This window comes from Rhinolophus sinicus, chromosome X (genome assembly GCF_036562045.2).
Source record: "Rhinolophus sinicus isolate RSC01 chromosome X, ASM3656204v1, whole genome shotgun sequence".
Taxonomy (NCBI): domain Eukaryota; kingdom Metazoa; phylum Chordata; class Mammalia; order Chiroptera; family Rhinolophidae; genus Rhinolophus; species Rhinolophus sinicus.
Genome location: NC_133768.1, coordinates 77363752 through 77381898, shown reverse-complemented (window position 1 = coordinate 77381898; position 18147 = coordinate 77363752). Strand labels below are relative to the sequence as shown.

The 18147-nt window shown below is 37.6% G+C and overlaps 1 protein-coding gene across 18 annotated transcripts in view; it reads right to left on the bottom strand.

Moving 5' to 3' along the window:
- PAK3 (p21 (RAC1) activated kinase 3) overlaps positions 1-18147 on the bottom strand; it is a 415175-nt gene that overhangs the window by 108097 nt on the left and 288931 nt on the right. For all 18 annotated transcript variants that reach the window (XM_074324355.1, XM_074324352.1, XM_074324353.1 and 15 more), the window contains 2 exons: positions 14126-14254; positions 13108-13273 (listed from right to left, as the gene is read on the bottom strand). In XM_074324355.1, coding sequence (XP_074180456.1) covers positions 13108-13273; positions 14126-14254 — 295 coding nt within the window. The remainder of the gene's footprint in view (positions 1-13107; positions 13274-14125; positions 14255-18147) is intronic.

The window sequence follows — 18147 nt, the reverse complement described above, 5'->3', positions numbered from 1 at the left end:
TCAGGCCTTTACTCTCCCCTTTTTATGTTTTGGTTGCCACAAATTGTCCCTGTTGATGGTGGTTGAATAGCCTCCTTTAGTATTTCTTGTAGTGCAGGTCGTGTATTAGAAAATTCCTCAGCTTCTGTATGTCTGGAAAGGTCTTTATTCCTCCTTCATATCTAAAGGATATCTTTGCTGGATATATTATTCTTGGCTCATAATTTCTCTCTTTCAATAGTTTGAATATTTGGTTCCACTCCTCCTGGCTTGTAGAGTTTCTGCTGAAAAATCTGATGATAATCTAATGGGCTTTCCTTTGTAGGTTACCGCCTTCTTTTCCCTGGCTGCCTTGAGGATTCTTTCTTTGTTGTTGATTTTAGACAGCTTCAATACAATGTGCCTTGGAGAAGGCCTGTTGGGATTGAGGTAATTAGGTGTTCTATTTGCTTCTTGGATTCGAGGGTCCAGTTCTGTCCACAAGTTTGGGAAGTTCTCATCAACAATTTGTTTGAATATATTCTCTGTTCCTTCTCTTTCTTCTCCTTCTGGTATGCCATTATTCTTATATTGCTCTTTCTGATGGAGTCAGAAAGTTCTTGTAGAGTTCTTTCATTTCTTTTAAGTCTCAAGTCTCTTTCTTCTTCCATCTGTGTCATTTCCAGGTTTCTATCTTCGATGTCACTGATTCTTTCCTCCATCTGGTCAACTCTACTACCTAAGCTGGTTATTTCATTCTTAATTTCTTCTATTGAGTTCTTAATCTCCAGAAATTCTATTTGGTTCTTTTTTAAAATTTCAATCTCTTTCGTAAAATGCTCATGTTGTTCTTTGATTGTGTTTCTGAGTTCATTAAACTGCCTTTCTGTGTTTTCTTGCATCTCGTTGAGTTTTTTCAGAACTGCAATCTTGAATTCTCTGTCATTTAAGTCACATATTTCCATATCTTTAAGTGCCTTTTCTGGAGACTTTTCACTTTCTTTCTGAGCTGTCTTGTTGCCTTGGTTATTCATGGCAATTACTGATTTATTATTTCTCTTCCTAGACATCTACAGGAGTGGCTTCTGCAACAGGTTGATAGGAAGAGGTCTTTCTTTTGTTTTCCAGTACTTGTTGTTAGAATGTTTTATTTTCTCTCTGCAGCCTTTTTTTTTCTCCCACACGTTAGGGCTATATTTTCTCTGCACTATTCCAGCTTCTCACACAATGGGGGGATTCTCTGGGAGATGGGCTTCTCCTCTGTTAATAGTTCACCTGTGTTACAGGGCACAGTGTCCATGTGGGTGTGCAGAGAGTTTTTGGAGTTCCAAAGCTCTTCCTGCACCAGATTCAGAGCCCGTATGTTTCAGCATTTCTGTTTGCTCCTGCAGGGATCCACCCAGATAGTTGGGGCCAGGGGCAGGGTGAGTTGTGAGAGGTGGCCCAGAGCAATGGCGGCAACCACCACCACAGCCGGACCTGCCTCCACAGCTCTCTCCTCTCTGCCAGAACGAGCGGGCCTGCGAATCTGTTTCTGCAGTTCACAGTTCTCAGAATAGCAAATATTCTGCTCTTTTGATCTGACACTGCTACTCTTCTGCTTCTAGCACTGGGCACGTGGTGGTGGGGCGAGCTCCGGCGTGTATGGAGGGTGTGGCCAGTGTCAGTGCCCAAGGTTTCCACTCTCTGCTTGGCAGTTAGGGCCCAAACCACCATTTTCGTCCTTCTTCCCTGTGTCTTTTCTCCGAGTTCTCTGTTTTGAGTGCTGGGTTCAGCCGTGTTATATGCTACCCCCTCAGCCCTGTGGGCCACAAGAGGAGCTCTAGCAGTCCGACTTCATCCCTCTCCCACAGCTGCGGTAGCTACGGATGCAGCGAGCTTGGAGCACTGAGCTAGGTCTGTGTCCTGCGCCTGCGTGTCTCTGTCTCGGCACTTCTCCCTTCCCTCCTCCCCTGCTCAAGCGACTTGCCCACCTTTAGGTGAATTCAGTAGTGGGCCTCATTGTTTTGCCTGTCTGCTGTGCAGGGAGCCCTTTGTGGAATTATTGTTGTTCAATTAGTTTTGAATTCCAGGGGAACTTTACAGAGGCTCACCTCACGCTGCCCTTTAGATGACGTCTCTGCTTCCTAATTTAACTGCTATTCAAATAAAATTGCATTGCCATACCCATAACCCTTCATAGGAGAGTGTGTGCTGCCACCTACTGATGTTAGACAACTGCACAGAAGGCCTTGTCTACAATTCTGAATCACAAAGCAAGCTTCTATAGTGACCTCTTTCATCAGAGCCTTTATAATTTGCTTTTATAAATTTTATTAAAGAAAGGAAAAAGAATTGTGACACAATAGGAAATAAAATGACAAAAATAAACAACTTAAAATCAGGAGGAAAAAAATGATATTAATACCAGGATGTTTCCTACCAGGGTAATTTCCTAAATGAGACACAAACTGTTTATTCTGAAGTAGAAGGATTTAAGAAATCACGAAATACTAGTATAAGATTCATGATGTGATTTCAGTGACAGAAAGCCCATCAATATATTCTCCTACATATTAAAGTAAGTTGAATGCCAACTACTAAAGGATTGTCAGTTTAGCATAATGAAGGTTTTGATTCCCGAGAAAAAGCAAAGTAATTCTCTAAAAATCAATTATATCTGAGGAGGAATTAGCAGAAAGTTTTGAGTAAGGAATGCTAGGGAAGGGGAGGGACGAGAGGAGGAGGTGATTGTGGGGCACAGAAGAGAGACACCTAAGACAAATTTCCTGCATTGCACAATTTTGCTGAAAGTTGGTGCCTTTTGAAAATTTTCACTGAAATATAGGTTTTTTTTTCTTCAACAGACACAGACAGACCAAAATGAATAAGCCAGACCCAAGCTATCAGTTTGTGTAAAACTGAAAGATGATCTATTCACTCCAGCCATTAATGATCTCATGTTTTGGCCCCCATGATCAGTATCTGCACAGAAGATAAATAGCCTGTAAGCTCTGTGGTCTGGGTTGCCCACCTCATAGTAACTGGATCCCTGAGACTGAAGGTAAAGTCCCCCTCACCTCTTCCCCATTCTTATGGTGTGTGTGTGAGGGTCCACTCTACTATGGGCTGTAGGTCATTCTTCTACATCCCTGTCTCCCATCCACATCTCCTTTACCTCTCAGCACAGGGTCCTCTATTTCTTCACAAAGCTCCAATGAGGGCCTAGATTTCTTGGTCCTCGATGACTTCTGAACAGAGACCATATATCTGGGATTATTTGTAGTTTCAAACATTGTGTCCCACTGCAAGATGCTGTGTCCCATTTTTTTATATTGAAAAATATGGTCACTCTCATTTTGGAAAAAATAGCATAATAATTATATATTACTATTTATTGTGCTTGGTGTCTTAACATACTTTATACCTCATTTAGTCCTCACAAAATCCGTATTATATTGGTAATGTTATTATCTCCATTTTTTCAGATGAAGAACCTGAAGCTCAGAGTTGAATCACCTGCCAAAGGACACAGAGCTAGTCTAGGTCTGTAATGCAGACTCAGTTATGATTCATTTCAAAGCCTGTCCCATTGTATTATCTTATTAAGGCTTAATACTTACATAATAAAATAGTTACTACCATTCACTGAGCACCTATTTTGTACCAGGTACTGTAGCGGAGGTTTCTACATGCATTATTCTCATTTAATTATCATAACGCTAAGACTTTGGTACTATTATGATCCCCATTTTTTCAGGTGAGCAAAAAGAGGTACGTAAATGTTAAATAAGTTGCCCAAAGTAGATAGGTGGTAGCCATGGGTTTGTAATTTGAATCTGGAACTGTCTGACTTGAATACCTGTCTTTTTAGCCATTGCATTTTGGTACAGCTACATAACATCTATCGTGTAGACAGAGTACCAATATGTAGTTATGATTCATATCACCATTTGACAGATAAGAAACTGAGGCTGAGAGGGGTTAAATAACTTGTCAAAGGTCACATATTAAGTAAGTGTCAGACAGAGGATATAGAGAGGCTGCTGGTAGAGTAGAAACAGGAAAGACTGACTTTGCAGTATAGGTCAACCTGGATCTGATTCATGAGAAGCACTTCCCATTTCTCTGCAGGTTCTCCCTACCAAGGTCTTGTAAGCACTTGCAACTATAGGTGGCCCACTGGCTAGACAGAAAAAAACATTCTATGCCTAAGCACTCTCCAAGGGAGAAGAAAACACTTAATTCTTAATTTAAAATATAATCAGAAGCTAGGGGGATTGCGAGGAAAAATGGCGGCGTCAGGTAAGCCTCTGTAAAAGCTCCCCTGGAATTTACAAAGAATCGAACAACAAAAACTACACAAACGACTCCCTCCACAGCAGACAGGCAAGACGAAGAGGCCCACTACCGAAGTCACCTACAGGTGGGAGATTCACGCCAGCGGGGGGAGGAGGAAAGGGAGAAGTGCGGAGATGGAGCCGCAAATGTACGGGACGCAGACCTAGCTCAGTGCTTTGAGCTCGCTGCTTCCCGGAACTACTGCAGTTGTGGGAGAAGGAAGAACTCGGACTGCTAGGGCGCCGCCTATGGCCCACATGGCTGAGGGGACAGCATATAACACGGATGAACCCAATGTTCATGGCACAGACCTCGGAGCAAAGACTGAGGGAAGAAGGCTGAAAACGGTGATTTAAGCCCTCACTGCCGAGCAAAGAATGGAAGCCTTAGGCACTGAGACAAGCCGCCCCCTCCCTACCCTCTCAAAGCTTGCCCTGCCCCAACCTGCCCGGTTCTAGAAGCGGAACGGTAGCAGTGTCAGATCAAAAGAACAGAATATTTGCTGTTCTGAGAACTGGGGACCACAGACACAAATTTGCAGCCCAACTAGTTAAGGCAAAGGGGAAGGAGCTGTGGAAGCAGGACTGGCTATGGTAGTGGTCGCCGCCATTGCTCTGGGCCACCTCTCACAACTCACCCCACCCCTGACTCCACCTTTGGGCAGATCCCTGCAGGAGTAAACAGAACTGCTGAAACATACAGGCTCCGAATCTGGAGCTGGAAGAGCTTTGCAACATCAAAAGCTCTCCGCATACCCACCAGAATACTGCGCCCTGTGACCTAGATGAACTATTAACAAAGGAGAAGCCCGTTTCCCAGGGAATCCCCCCATTGTGTGAGAAGCTGGAATAGTGCAGAGAAAACATAGCACTACCGTGTGGGAGAAGAAAAATAAGCTGCAGTTGGAGAAAAAATAAAACATTCTACCAACAAGTACTGGAAAACAAAAAAAAAGACCGCTTCGTATCAACCTGTTGCAGAAGCCACTCCTGTAGATGTCTAGGAAGAGAAATAGTAAACCAGTAATTGCCATGAATAACCAAGGCAACAAGGTAGCTCAGAAAGAAAGTGAAAAATCTCCAGAAAAGGCACTTAAAGATTCAGAAATATGTGACTTAAATGACAGAGAAATCAAAATTGCAGTTCTGAAAAAACTCAACAAGATGCAAGAAAACACAGATAGGCAGTTAAATGAACTCAGAAACTCAATCAAAGAACAGCATGAGCATTTTACGAAAGAGATTGAAATTTTAAAAAAGAACCAAATAGAATTTCTGGAGATTAAGAACTCAATAGAAGAAATTAAGAATGAAATAACCAGCTTAGGTAGTAGAGTTGACCAGATGGAGGAAAGAATCAGTGACATCGAAGATAGAAACCTGGAAATGACACAGATGGAAGAAGAAAGAGACTTGAGACTTAAAAGAAATGAAAGAACTCTACAAGAACTTTCTGACTCCATCAGAAAGAGCAATATAAGAATAATGGGCATACCAGAAGGAGAAGAAAGAGAGAAGGGAACAGAGAATATATTCAAACAAATTGTCGATGAGAACTTCCCAAATTTGTGGACAGAACTGGACCCTCGAATCCAAGAAGCAAATAGAACACCTAGTTACCTCAATCCCAACAGGCCTTCTCCAAGGCACATTGTATTGAAGCTGTCTAAAATCAACGACAAACAAAGAATCCTCAAGGCAGCCAGGGAAAAGAAGACGGTAACTTACAAAGGAAAGCCCATTAGATTATCATCAGATTTTTCATCAGAAACTCTACAAGCCAGGAGGGAGTGGAAACAAATATTCAAACTATTGAAAGAGAGAAATCATGAGCCAAGAATAATATATCCAGCAAAGATATCCTTTAGATATGAAGGAGGAATAAAGACCTTTCCAGACATACAGAAGCTGAGGGAATTTTCTAATACACGACCTGCACTACAAGAAATACTAAAGGAGGCTATTCGACCACCATCAACAGGGACAATTTGTGGCAACCAAAACTCAAAAAGGGGAGAGTAAAGGCCTGAACCGAATATGGGAATGGAGAAAGTAAGTGCTGAAGAAAATGGAATACTCTAAATATCAAACTTTCTTTTACATAAACTTAAGGGTAACCAACCCCAAAAAAAATCCAGAACTGAAATATATACTGAAATAAAAGAAGAAACAGAGGGAAACATCATAGAATACCACCACACAGAAATAATAGACAACAACAAAAAGGCAAAGGAACAATGGAGACACAGCCTTACCAGAAAACTAAAGATAGAATGACAGGAAATCCTCACATATCAATAATCACCCTAAATGTAAATGGACTGAACTCACCAATAAAAAGGCACAGAGTAGCAGATTGGATCAAAAACTAAACCCAACCATATGCTGTCTCCAAGAGACACATCTCAGCTACAAGGACAAGCATAGACTCAAAGTGAAAGGGTGGAAATTGACACTCCAAGCAAATGGTACCCAGAGAAAATCAGGTGTAGCCATAATGATATCAGATGAAACAGACTTCAAGGTGAAAAAGATAACAAGAGACAAAGATGGACATTTCATAATGGTGAAGGGGACTGTACAACGAGAAGACATAACAGTCATCAATATTTATGCCCCCAATCAGGGAGCACCAAAATACACCAAGCAACTACTAACAGAACTAAAGGGAGAAATTGACCAAAACACAATTATACTAGGGGACTTAAATACATCATTGACAGCTATGGATAGATCATCCAAACAGAAAATAAATAACAAAATAGTAGCCCTAAATGACACATTAGATGAAATGGACATAATTGACATTTATAGAGCACTTCATCCTAAAACATCAGACTATACATTCTTTTCTAGTGTACATGGAACATTCTCAAGGATAGACCATATATTGGGACATAAAATCAGTCTCAACAAATTTAAGAAGATTGAAATCATACCATGCATATTCTCTGATCACAAGGCTTTGAAATTGGACATCAACTGTAAAAAGAAAGCGGGAAAAAACACAAATACATGGAGATTAAACAACATACTTTTAAAGAAGGACTGGGTCAAAGAAGAAATTAGAGGAGAGATCAAAAGATACATAGAAACAAATGACAATGAAAATACATCCTACCAAAATTTTTGGGATGCAGCGAAAGCAGTTTTAAGAGGGAAATTTATCTCATTACAGGCCTATCTCAAGAAACAAGAAAACTCCCAAATAAATAACCTCATGTTACACCTTAAAGAACTAGAAAAAGAAGAACAAGTAAAACCCAAGGTCAGCAGAAGAAAGGAAATAACAAAAATTAGAGCAGAACTAAATGAAATAGAGAACAAAAAGACAATAGAAAAAATTAATGTGACAAAGAGCTGGTTCTTTGAAAAGATTAACAAAATTGACAAACCCTTGGCTAGACTTACTAAGATAAAAAGAGAAGACACTGATTAACAAAATCAGAAACGAAAAGGGAAGTTATCACGGACACCACAGAAATACAAAGGATCATCCAAGAATACTATGAAGGACTATATGCCACCAAATTCAACAACCTAGAAGAAATGGACAAGTTCTTAGAAACATATAGCCTTCCTAGGCTGAACCATGAAGAACTGGAAAATCTAAACAGACCGATCACCAGTAACAAAATTGAATCAGTCATCCAAAACCTTCCCAAAAGCAAAAGTCCGGGACCAGATGGCTTCACTAGTGAATTCTACCAAACCTTCAAAGAGGATCTAATACCAATCCTGCACAAACTCTTCCAAAAATTGAAGAAGAGACAGTACTCCCTAACTCATTTTATGAGGCCAACATTACCCTGATACCAAAACCTGGTAAGGACAGCACAAAAAAGAAAACTACAGACCAATATCTCTGATGAATACCGATGCAAAAATCCTAAATAAAATTCTAGCAAATCGAATACAACAATGCATTAAAAAGATTATTCATCACGACCAAGTGGGGTTCATCCGGGGCACAAGGATGGTTCAACATCAAAATCCATCAATGTGATACATCACATAAACAAAATAAAGGACAAAAATCATATGATTATATCAATTGATGCAGAAAAGCATTTGACAAGATACAACATCCATTTATGATTAAAACACTTAATAAAATGGGTATAGAAGGAAAATACCTTAACATAATAAAGGCCATATATGACAAGCCCTCTGCTAATCTCATAATTAATGGAGAAAACTGAAGCCCTTTGCTCTACGTTCAGGAACACGACAGGGCTGTCCCCTATCACCTCTGCTTTTCAACATAGTGTTAAAGTCCTTGCCAGAGCAATCAGGCAAGAGAAAGAAATAAAAGGCATCCAAATTGGGAATGAAGAAGTTAAATTATCACTTTTTGCAGATGACATGATGCTATATATAGAAAACCCTAAAGACTCCACCAAAAAGCTATTAGAAACAATCAACGAATACAGTAAAGTTGCTGGCTACAAAATCAATGTACAAAAGTCCATTGCCTTCCTATATACTAACAATGAAATCTCAGAAAAGAAATACAAAAACAATTCCTTTTGCAATTGCAGCAAAAAGAATAAAATACCTAGGAATAAACTTAACCAAGGATGTGAAAGACCTATATGCTGAAAACTATAAGACATTTTTGAAAGAAATTGAAGAAGACACAAAGAAATGGAAAGACATTCCGTGCTCATGGATTGGAAGAATCAACATAGTTAAAATGGCCATATTACCCAAAGCAATATACAGATTCAATGCAATCCCCATCAAAATCCCAATGGCATATTTTAAAGAAATAGAACAAAAATCATCAGATTTGTTTGGAACCACAAAAGACCCTGAATAGCCAAAGCAATCTTAAGAAAAAGAACAATAATGGAGGTATCACACTTCCTGACTTTGGCTTGTACTACAGGGCTACAATAATCAAAACAGCATGGTATTGGCAGAAAAACAGACACATAGACCAATGGAATAGAATTGAGAACCCAGAAATAAAACCACATAAATATGGACAGATAATTTTTGACAAAGAAGCTAAAACATACAATGGAGCAAAGACAGCCTCTTCAATAAATGGTGCTGGGAGAATTGGATAGCCACGTGCAAAAGAATGAAACTGGACTGCTATTTGTCACCATGTACCAAAGTTAATTCAAAATGGATCAAAGACTTAAGCATAAGACCTGACACAATAAACTGCATAGAAGAAAACATAGGTACTAAACTTATGGACCTTGGGTTCAAAGAGCATTTTATGAACTTGACTCCAAAGGCAATGGAAGTAAAAGCTAAAATAAACGAATGGGACTATATGAAACTTAAAAGCTTCTGCACAGCAAAAGAAACCATTGACAAAATAAAGAGGCCACCAACTGAATGGGAGAAGATTTTTGCAAACAGTGCCTCCGATAAGGGGCTAATATCCAGAATATACAAGGAACTCATGCAACTCAACAACAAAAAAACAAACAACCCAATTGAAAAATGGGCAGAGGACTTGAAGAGACATTTCTCCAAAGAGGACATACAAATGGCAAATAGACATATGAAAAAATGCTCAACATCACTAATCATCAGAGAAATGCAAATCAAAACCACAATGAGATATCACCTCACCCCAGTCAGAATGGCTATCATCAACAAGACAAATAGTAACAAATGTTGGAGAGGCTGTGGAGAAAAAGGAACCCTTATACACTGTTGGTGGTAATGCAGACTTGTGTAGCTGTTATGGAAGGCAGTGTGGAGGTTCCTCAAAAAATTACGAATAGAATTGCCATATGACCCAGCAATCCCTCTCCTGGGTATCTACCCAAAAAATCTGAAAACATTTAGAGATAAAGACACGTGTGCTCCAATGTTCATTGCAGCTTTGTTTACGGTGGCCAAGACATGGAAACAACCAAAATGTCCTTCGATAGATGAATGGATAAAGAAGTTGTGGTATATATACACAATGGAATACTATTCGGCAGTAAGAAAAGATGATATAGGAACATTTGTGACAACATGGATGGATCTTGAGAGAGTAATGCTGAGCGAAACAAGTCAGACAGAAAAAGCAGAGAACCATGTGATTTCACTGATATGTGGTATATAAACCAAAAACAACAAAAGAACAAGACAAACAAATGAGAAACAGAAACTCATAGACACAGACAATGGTTTAGTGGTTACCAGAGGGTAAGGGGGGTGGGGGGTGGGAGATGAGGGTAAGGGGGATCAAATATATGGTGATGGAAAGAGATCTGACTCTGGGTGGTGAACACAGAATGGGATTTATAGATGATGTAATACAGAATTGTACACCTGAAATCTATGTAATTTTACTAACAATAGTCACTCCAATAAATTTAAAAAATAAATTAAAAAATATATATAATCAAAGGTAGTTTTTTACTCTCCATCATGTTCCTCAATGCAAGGTAGAGTAAACACAAATTATAGAGAGCACATCTCCAGTATCATTGCAGTTTGCAAGGAAAGCAATATTTTGCCCCGAGAAAATAATGCTTGGTTCTCTGTCACTAAAATTAAGAAAGCTATAAATGCATTTTAATTATAATAAATGTATTGAGGTTTGAAACAGATACCAAATAACAGTCAATTTTACTAAAGCGAGACTGTTAGATTTAAGAAATCTAATATCTCACAGGTCATTTCTGCATGTCCAAAATGTAGGGAAGAAAGTTGAGGCACTTGTCTGAATAACTGAACAGAAATTAGCCAGGCAATTCCTTTCATTTTTTCCTTCCTTTTCTCACATATACACAGTTGGGATATGCATATTCAAAGAGGATAATGGAATACTGTAAGTTCAAAGGCAAACAGTTCTGATTTCAAACCCTGGCTGTGCCATTCATTAGTTTGGCAACCTGGTCACTTTAGCTTTTTGAGGCTTACTTTCACTGATCTGCACAATGAGGCTATTAAAATCTACCAGAAGGAATTATTGTGAAAATTAAACCTGATAATATACGAAAAGTGGCCAGCACAGAAAGTGCTCAATAAATGGGAAATGTTACTGTTGTTATTACATCAAATTGTTGGTATTAGAACTAGAGGCATATTTAATCATGCACAGTAAAATCGTTTGGTTTAAGTCCAGCAATTTCAGTTGTGAGCACTCAGTGACAGCTGCAACCCAAACCTTTGTCTTTCCAAATATCTCTAGCGCGGAATGTCTCAACCTCAGCACCCTTGACATTTGGGGCTGAATAATTCTTTGTTGTGGAGGGGAAACTAGTGGGGGTTGTTGTTTACATTATAGAGTATTTAGAACCATCCCTAATCTATCCCACTAGATGCCAGTAGCACTCCATATGTCCTGACAATAAACATATCTGTAGACTTTGCCAAATGTCCCCCAAAGGACAAAATGGCCTTATGACAACCTCTGCAGTCTTCCTGTGCCCTATAACCTGCCCAAACTGTTCTTTTCCTTTTCTGAGGTGAATATATATATATATATATATATATATATATATATATATATATATATATATATATATATATATATATATATATATATTGCATGATATAATATGGCTTTGTGTTCTCTAATTGTATCACACTATTAAATCTTATCTTCCAAATAAATTTTTTTTTCCCCAAGTTTTAAAATTTATTTCTCATCCTTATTTACATGTATTTAAGGTCTTGATATTATTGCTGTTGATGTTCTTTTTTTTTTTAATTAAATTTATTGGGGTGACAATTGTTAGTAAAATTACATAGATTTCAGGTGTACAACTCTGTATTACATCATCTATAAATCCCATTGTGTAAGTTTCTTGATGGCAAGAAATTGTTTTTCTATTGTTTCATCCAAAGATTGTGGCATAAAATAGACAAATAGGAACCCAGCAAAGATACATTTATTTGCTCATTTTATCATTCATTTTACACGAAGCATTTATTAAGTGCCTTTATGTACCAGACACTTTACTAGAGCTGCACATGCAGGAAAAGAAGACACAGCCCCTACCTTTGAGGAGTTCATAGTTTAAGGGAAGTTATGAGAAAGATTAGTATGTTGTGGTATTTGCTGCCATAAAAGTAGCAAATAAGAGTGGCACTTACCTCAAACTGGGAAAGAGAAGGAAGGCCTTCCTGAGAAGGCAAAGTTTGAGCTGAGTTTTGAAGGATGAGTATGTGTTAGTCAGATTGGGAGCACTGATTTTGGATAACTAGCAATTTGTTAGATGCTTTTGTACTATGAGTTTAATGAATACATTTCACAGACCTTTGACTCTTCAGCAGAAAATGTATTTTTTAAAAATCTCTGTGGCCCAGAAAGCTAATTGGAAGAAGAATGTTTTGCAAAACTGGTGTGCATATGCACAAGCATGTACACACTAATGACACTATGGGAAGGAGGCTGCTAGCATTTGCTGGCCTGGCCATCTCTCCCCGTAGAAATACTCCTAAATTAAAGGAAAAGGTTACATTATTGTGGTTGCCAGTTTAGATTGACTGTGCTGTGCTTTGATTGACTTTATCTATCATGATTGATCAGTTGGGGGCCTTTTGAGTATGATTATAAGATGTGTCATCAGACAATTTTATTCCTTTTGGGAGCGTAACCTTAAAGTAAAAAGTGCTTAGTTCATTTTGTCAAATATTCAGTTTAATTGATTTTTTTCAAGTGAAAATATTTAGTTTCTGTCAACTTAGGAGAGCAAGGGGAGGGAGTGATCTGGAATACACCGCGAGTCTCAAACTTTACATCTCATGACTTCAGGGAGCCTGGAGTCCATGGAAGCAAGTTCAAACTTCTAAAGGATCAATTCCCATTCTATTTTATTAGAAACCATTCCATAAAGAAAGTATCAATGGCAAAAAAACTCACTTAGCTTCTCTAGGATCTCCTCATCTGTCATCTTGGATTTTTTCCTTTGCCGATCTGTGTTTCTATACAAAGTATTGGAATTGGCGTTTTCAGCAGAAGGCGGTGTGACCTCTTTATTTGGTGCTGCTGGCGAAGCAATGGATTCAACCACAGAACGGGTGTAGATCTTCAAGACAAGAAAAAGAAGTTCTACAATTAAAACAGCAAGGCAAGGGAAATGTGTGAAGTCAAGACACCGTTCAATCAATGAGATTTTTAAAAAAATCAACACAAATTTTTAAAGCAATTTCAGGTTCACAGCAAAATTGAGAGGAAGGTACAGAGATTTCCCATACACCCTCTGTCCCCACACATGCATAGCTTCACCCATGATCAAGATCCCCTCAACACAGTGGTAAATTTGTTACAATTGATGAACCTACACTGATACATCATAATCACCCAAAGTCCATAGTTTACACACGGTTCATTCTCAGTGTTGTACAATCTATGGGTATGGGTTTTGACAAATGTATAATGACAGGTATCCATCATTATGGTATCATGCAGAGTATTTTCATTGCCCTAAAAATCCTCTATATTCTGCGTATTCATCCCTCCTCCGATCCTGCCCCCCCAACCCTCAATGGATTTTTAAAGACAAGTCATTTCTATTAAAAAAATAACTTTAAGTTGCTTCAAGTAAACTGTCCTTGAAAGCTCTCAGGATCTACTCCTTTGAGACCCTCATACATGCTGTGTTAATTCTGGTACTGGTACCTCTGCTTATGCAAGTCTTCCTACCTGATTCACATGGATTTTCTTCTCTATCTTAACCTCTGCAGCAGTTTTATAACTTAGCATTTACTCGTATATTGTTTGGTATTATTCTCTAATTGTCATGTGGTAATCTTTTATCCTCAAGTTCTGGAAACATAGTAGATTCTCAGTAGGTACTAGTTGATTAACTGGATTCTGACTCTATGACTGTTCCAAAGGACATTGTTTGAATCATTTGGCATACTCATTTGTGACTTACTGATTTTGTATGTTCTGGTCTTGGTGCAATAACTGGTGGGGGCTCATTGTCATCTTCGTCTTCCTCTTCTTCATCTTCTTCTTCAGACACAGGAGGAGCTAAGGGAGGCTCTGAGGCTGTTTTTGTACTCTTAGGACAAAAACAAAGTTAAAAGACAAAGTATTAACTCCTCATTGTTTTCCTTCAGAAACAAGACAAGGGAAATGAAATATTTACACATGTTGGGATAGGAGGGAACTGCATCTTTTACAAGAAGCAGAACTATCTACAATTTGGTGACCAGGACCTGTCCACATTCAGAGGTAAATTCAGGTAATGGTATAAACAGCATGAAATTTTAAAAGTATATATATATATATATATTTATTTTCCATTGAGCTAGAAAACAGTGAGCTATTCATTTATGATTTTAAAGTTCAACGTTTTTGAAATCAATGAATATATATTTTAAAAATCAAATTAATCACTATTAGAGCTTTGAATTTATGCTGGGAAGATTGTCAATTGGTTGACTGACAGGTTGTCAACCAGAAAAGGGCTATTTTGTGTCTAAAGATCAGAGCATGCATATGGATATAGTATTAATACAGCTCTGCAAATACTCACTAAGTACAAGCAAGCCCATAAATGTTTCTTCCCTGTTCAGCATCCTGGAAAGAAGCACTCAGAGAATAACAGACATGAAGATCAAGGAATGCCCATCTACATAAATAATTATTCAATCTTAACCAACAGGCAAATGGTGATTTGCAATGTTAAAAAATGCAATTAGACCAGCATCAAAAATAACAACAGCAACCATACTATCTATGGTCAGTTCTTGACCATTCATGTTAATACAGGGGTAAAAGTTACTAAAGCTGGATTTTGAAAGAACTATGGCCATAGTTCTCAAACTGGGGTCCCCAAATCAGCATCATCTGCATTTTCAAAGAACTTGTCAGAAATGCAAATTCTCAAGTTCTGTCCAGATCTATGAATTAGAAACTCTGGGAGTGAGGCTTTACAATCTGTATTATAACAAGCCTTCCAGATGATCCTGATACAGACTCAAGTTTAAAAACAACTGAACCATGCTATAGACCTGTGCTGTTCAATATGGCAGCCACTAGCCATACATGGCTATTGAACACTTATGATTAGCTAGTCTGAATTGAGGTGGGTTGTAAGTGCAAAATGCATACCAGATATTAAATAGGCAATATGAATAAAATTGTAAAATATTTTCTTATTGCTTTTCATAGAGTATATGTTGACATGACAATATTTTGAATATATTGTGTTGAATAAAATATTTTATTAAAATCAATTTCACCTATTTCATTTTACTTTTATAAATGTGGCTACTAGAAAATTTATTATATTTCTGTTGGAAAGAACGATTACAAATGTTTCTTTGATTCTTTGGTTTTGTTTGTGTATGTGTACTTATTTATTTATTTGTTATTTATTTATGCCTTCAGGTATACTGGCTCTGGCTAATCATAAGTAGGATTTTCATTTCTTGAGAACAAAACTTCTGAGGCAGATACAGGCAGCCTACTGATAGACTATTACATCAAAGGACCTCAGTCTATGATCAAAAGTTTACTGTAGATTTTCCACAATCATATATAAACCTACGGTGGAATAATAAGGTGTAGCCGCATATCTGATCTGATCAGGTTTGTCTATTGTTAGAAGGACAACAACTTACAGTTTATAAATAAGTATTTGAGATAATATTAAATTGCCCTGATATACATACTGAGTGGTTTATAGATTGAAGTGGATATGCTTACTTGTTATTGGCTTTCTTATTTATATATCTATATTTATTCTTAATTTAGCCCAAACAGCTAGGCTATTATATTGTATTGTGGCTGTGTAGATAGCAAAATATGTTAACAATATTAAGTTTTCAGATAAAAAAATCAGTTTCTTATTGTGAAAAGTTAACTCTTCAGAGCATCTCAATGGGCACAGGGAGAAATTGCTTTTGAGTTATTGGTATTTGCTTTGATATTATATTGTGCCAGAAAGTTCTGCTCTATTTTACACCAACCTGGATCAAAAATGTACTTAATTCCTGTTCCTTGATAAAAAGGCAGAACATGCATATAAACTGACTACTTTTTATATGGCAAACAAAGATATTTTATCTATTAGGCAATATGAACCATGTGCAGGGATAATAAGCTTTATGTGGGTCTATAAAAATGTTTTAAGTCAGAAATAAACCATTAACTCCAAAATGCCATTAATCTAAATTAATGTCTAATTAAATGTCTATTACGTATATCTCAATTTAACTAGTCATTTAAATTTAGTATTTATAGGAATTTCATTGCATCAAAAACAAATTGTAAAAAAAACAAAAACAAATTGTAGGTTAGATTGTCTTATTTAGCAACAATTCTTGAGTATTAATAATGATTTCCAATAAATTATACCTAACGGTAAGTTAAATGTTACATGTAATCAAACAATTTCAAAATCAATATTTTAAAAATCACTTTAAAACAAGGTAGTTACAAAATAGTCACGGGGATGTAAAGTACAGTATAGGGAATATAGTCAATAACATAGTAAAAACTATGCACAGTGAATGTGGGTTCCAGACTTATGGGGGAACACTTGATAGATTTTATAAATGTCTAACCACTATGCTGTACACCTGAAACTAATATAAAATAGTATTTATTTTCAAATATAATTGAAAAACAAAAATTTTAAAAAGTTTACAGCAATATATAAAGTAGGGTATAAGAGCCCTTTAATATATTTGATGCAATGTATCACATGGCTTTCATAAGTGAGAGTGCATATACTGCCTATGAGGTTCTAAAAATGGCCCTTGTGGTGAATATAATGGGCCAAGGTCTAGGTTTCTAGGCCCAGCCCTCAGACTAATACAAAGACCAATCAGTGCCTACTGGTGAAGAGGTAACCTTGCACATCTCAATTTTTGCTATTTTACTGGAGAAGATCCACTTGCAAATTTCACTGACTGTTTCTTAACCTTCACTATTCTTATTTCATATGGGGGACATTCTCCATCTCCATGTGTGGACTAAGGAAGTATTAGGAAAACTAAAGGATTTTATCCTCTGAACGTTTGTAGGCGAGAAGGAAGACAGATGTTTCTGTTCCTCTGGAAACAAACACTATGCTGCCACATCAGTTGTTTGGTTGGAAAGAATATATGGCCTGCAGTGGAAATTTTGTTTTGGATGATAGTTGGGCCAGAGAGCATTAACTACCCAGCAATATATCTATAACATGAGTCCTTGGTACTGAGAACTGAAATTAACACAATTTCCTGCCCTTATGTTAAATAATACTGGGGCAGGCATACTTTTCTATCTCTGTGTCAATAATATTGGGAATGGACATACTTTGATTTCCATGTATTAAATAATATCAAAATAGAGCATATTTTCTTGTTTTTATTATAAACAGTACGAGAATAAACAAAAATAAACTTTCTTAAATAAATATTTGTTCTTGGAAGACAAGGCTGAACCAAGTGAAGTACTTTGCTTTTTAAGAATAACAGCCTGTTGGATTGCCAGTCAAGATGGCAGAGTAGGCAAATACTGGGCTTATCACCTCTCACAACCACAGCAAAATTACAACTAAACTATAGAACAACCATCTTTGATAATAGCCTGAAGTCTAGTTGAACTGATGTCCTATCTCTAAGGACATACAGAAGAAGCCACTTTGAGACTAGTAGGAGGGGCAGAGATAAAGAACAAGCTGGTCAGATATCCCTTCTGTGATCTTTAAAAATTGGGAGGGACATCTCAGCTGCAGATGTCTTCCCTGAAGGAGCCAGGGGCCCAGCCACACACCAGGATGCATAGCCTAGGCTTCCAATTCCAGGGAGAAAAGTCCCCATAATTTCTGTCTCTGAAAACTAGCAGAGATTTTCGTTGAGTGAGAAAAAGGGTGGCTGCAGTTCCAGGTGCTCCTCTTAAATGACCCATGCACAGATTTACCCGCTGATGGACTCAGACACTCTGAGCTCCAGTGCTGAG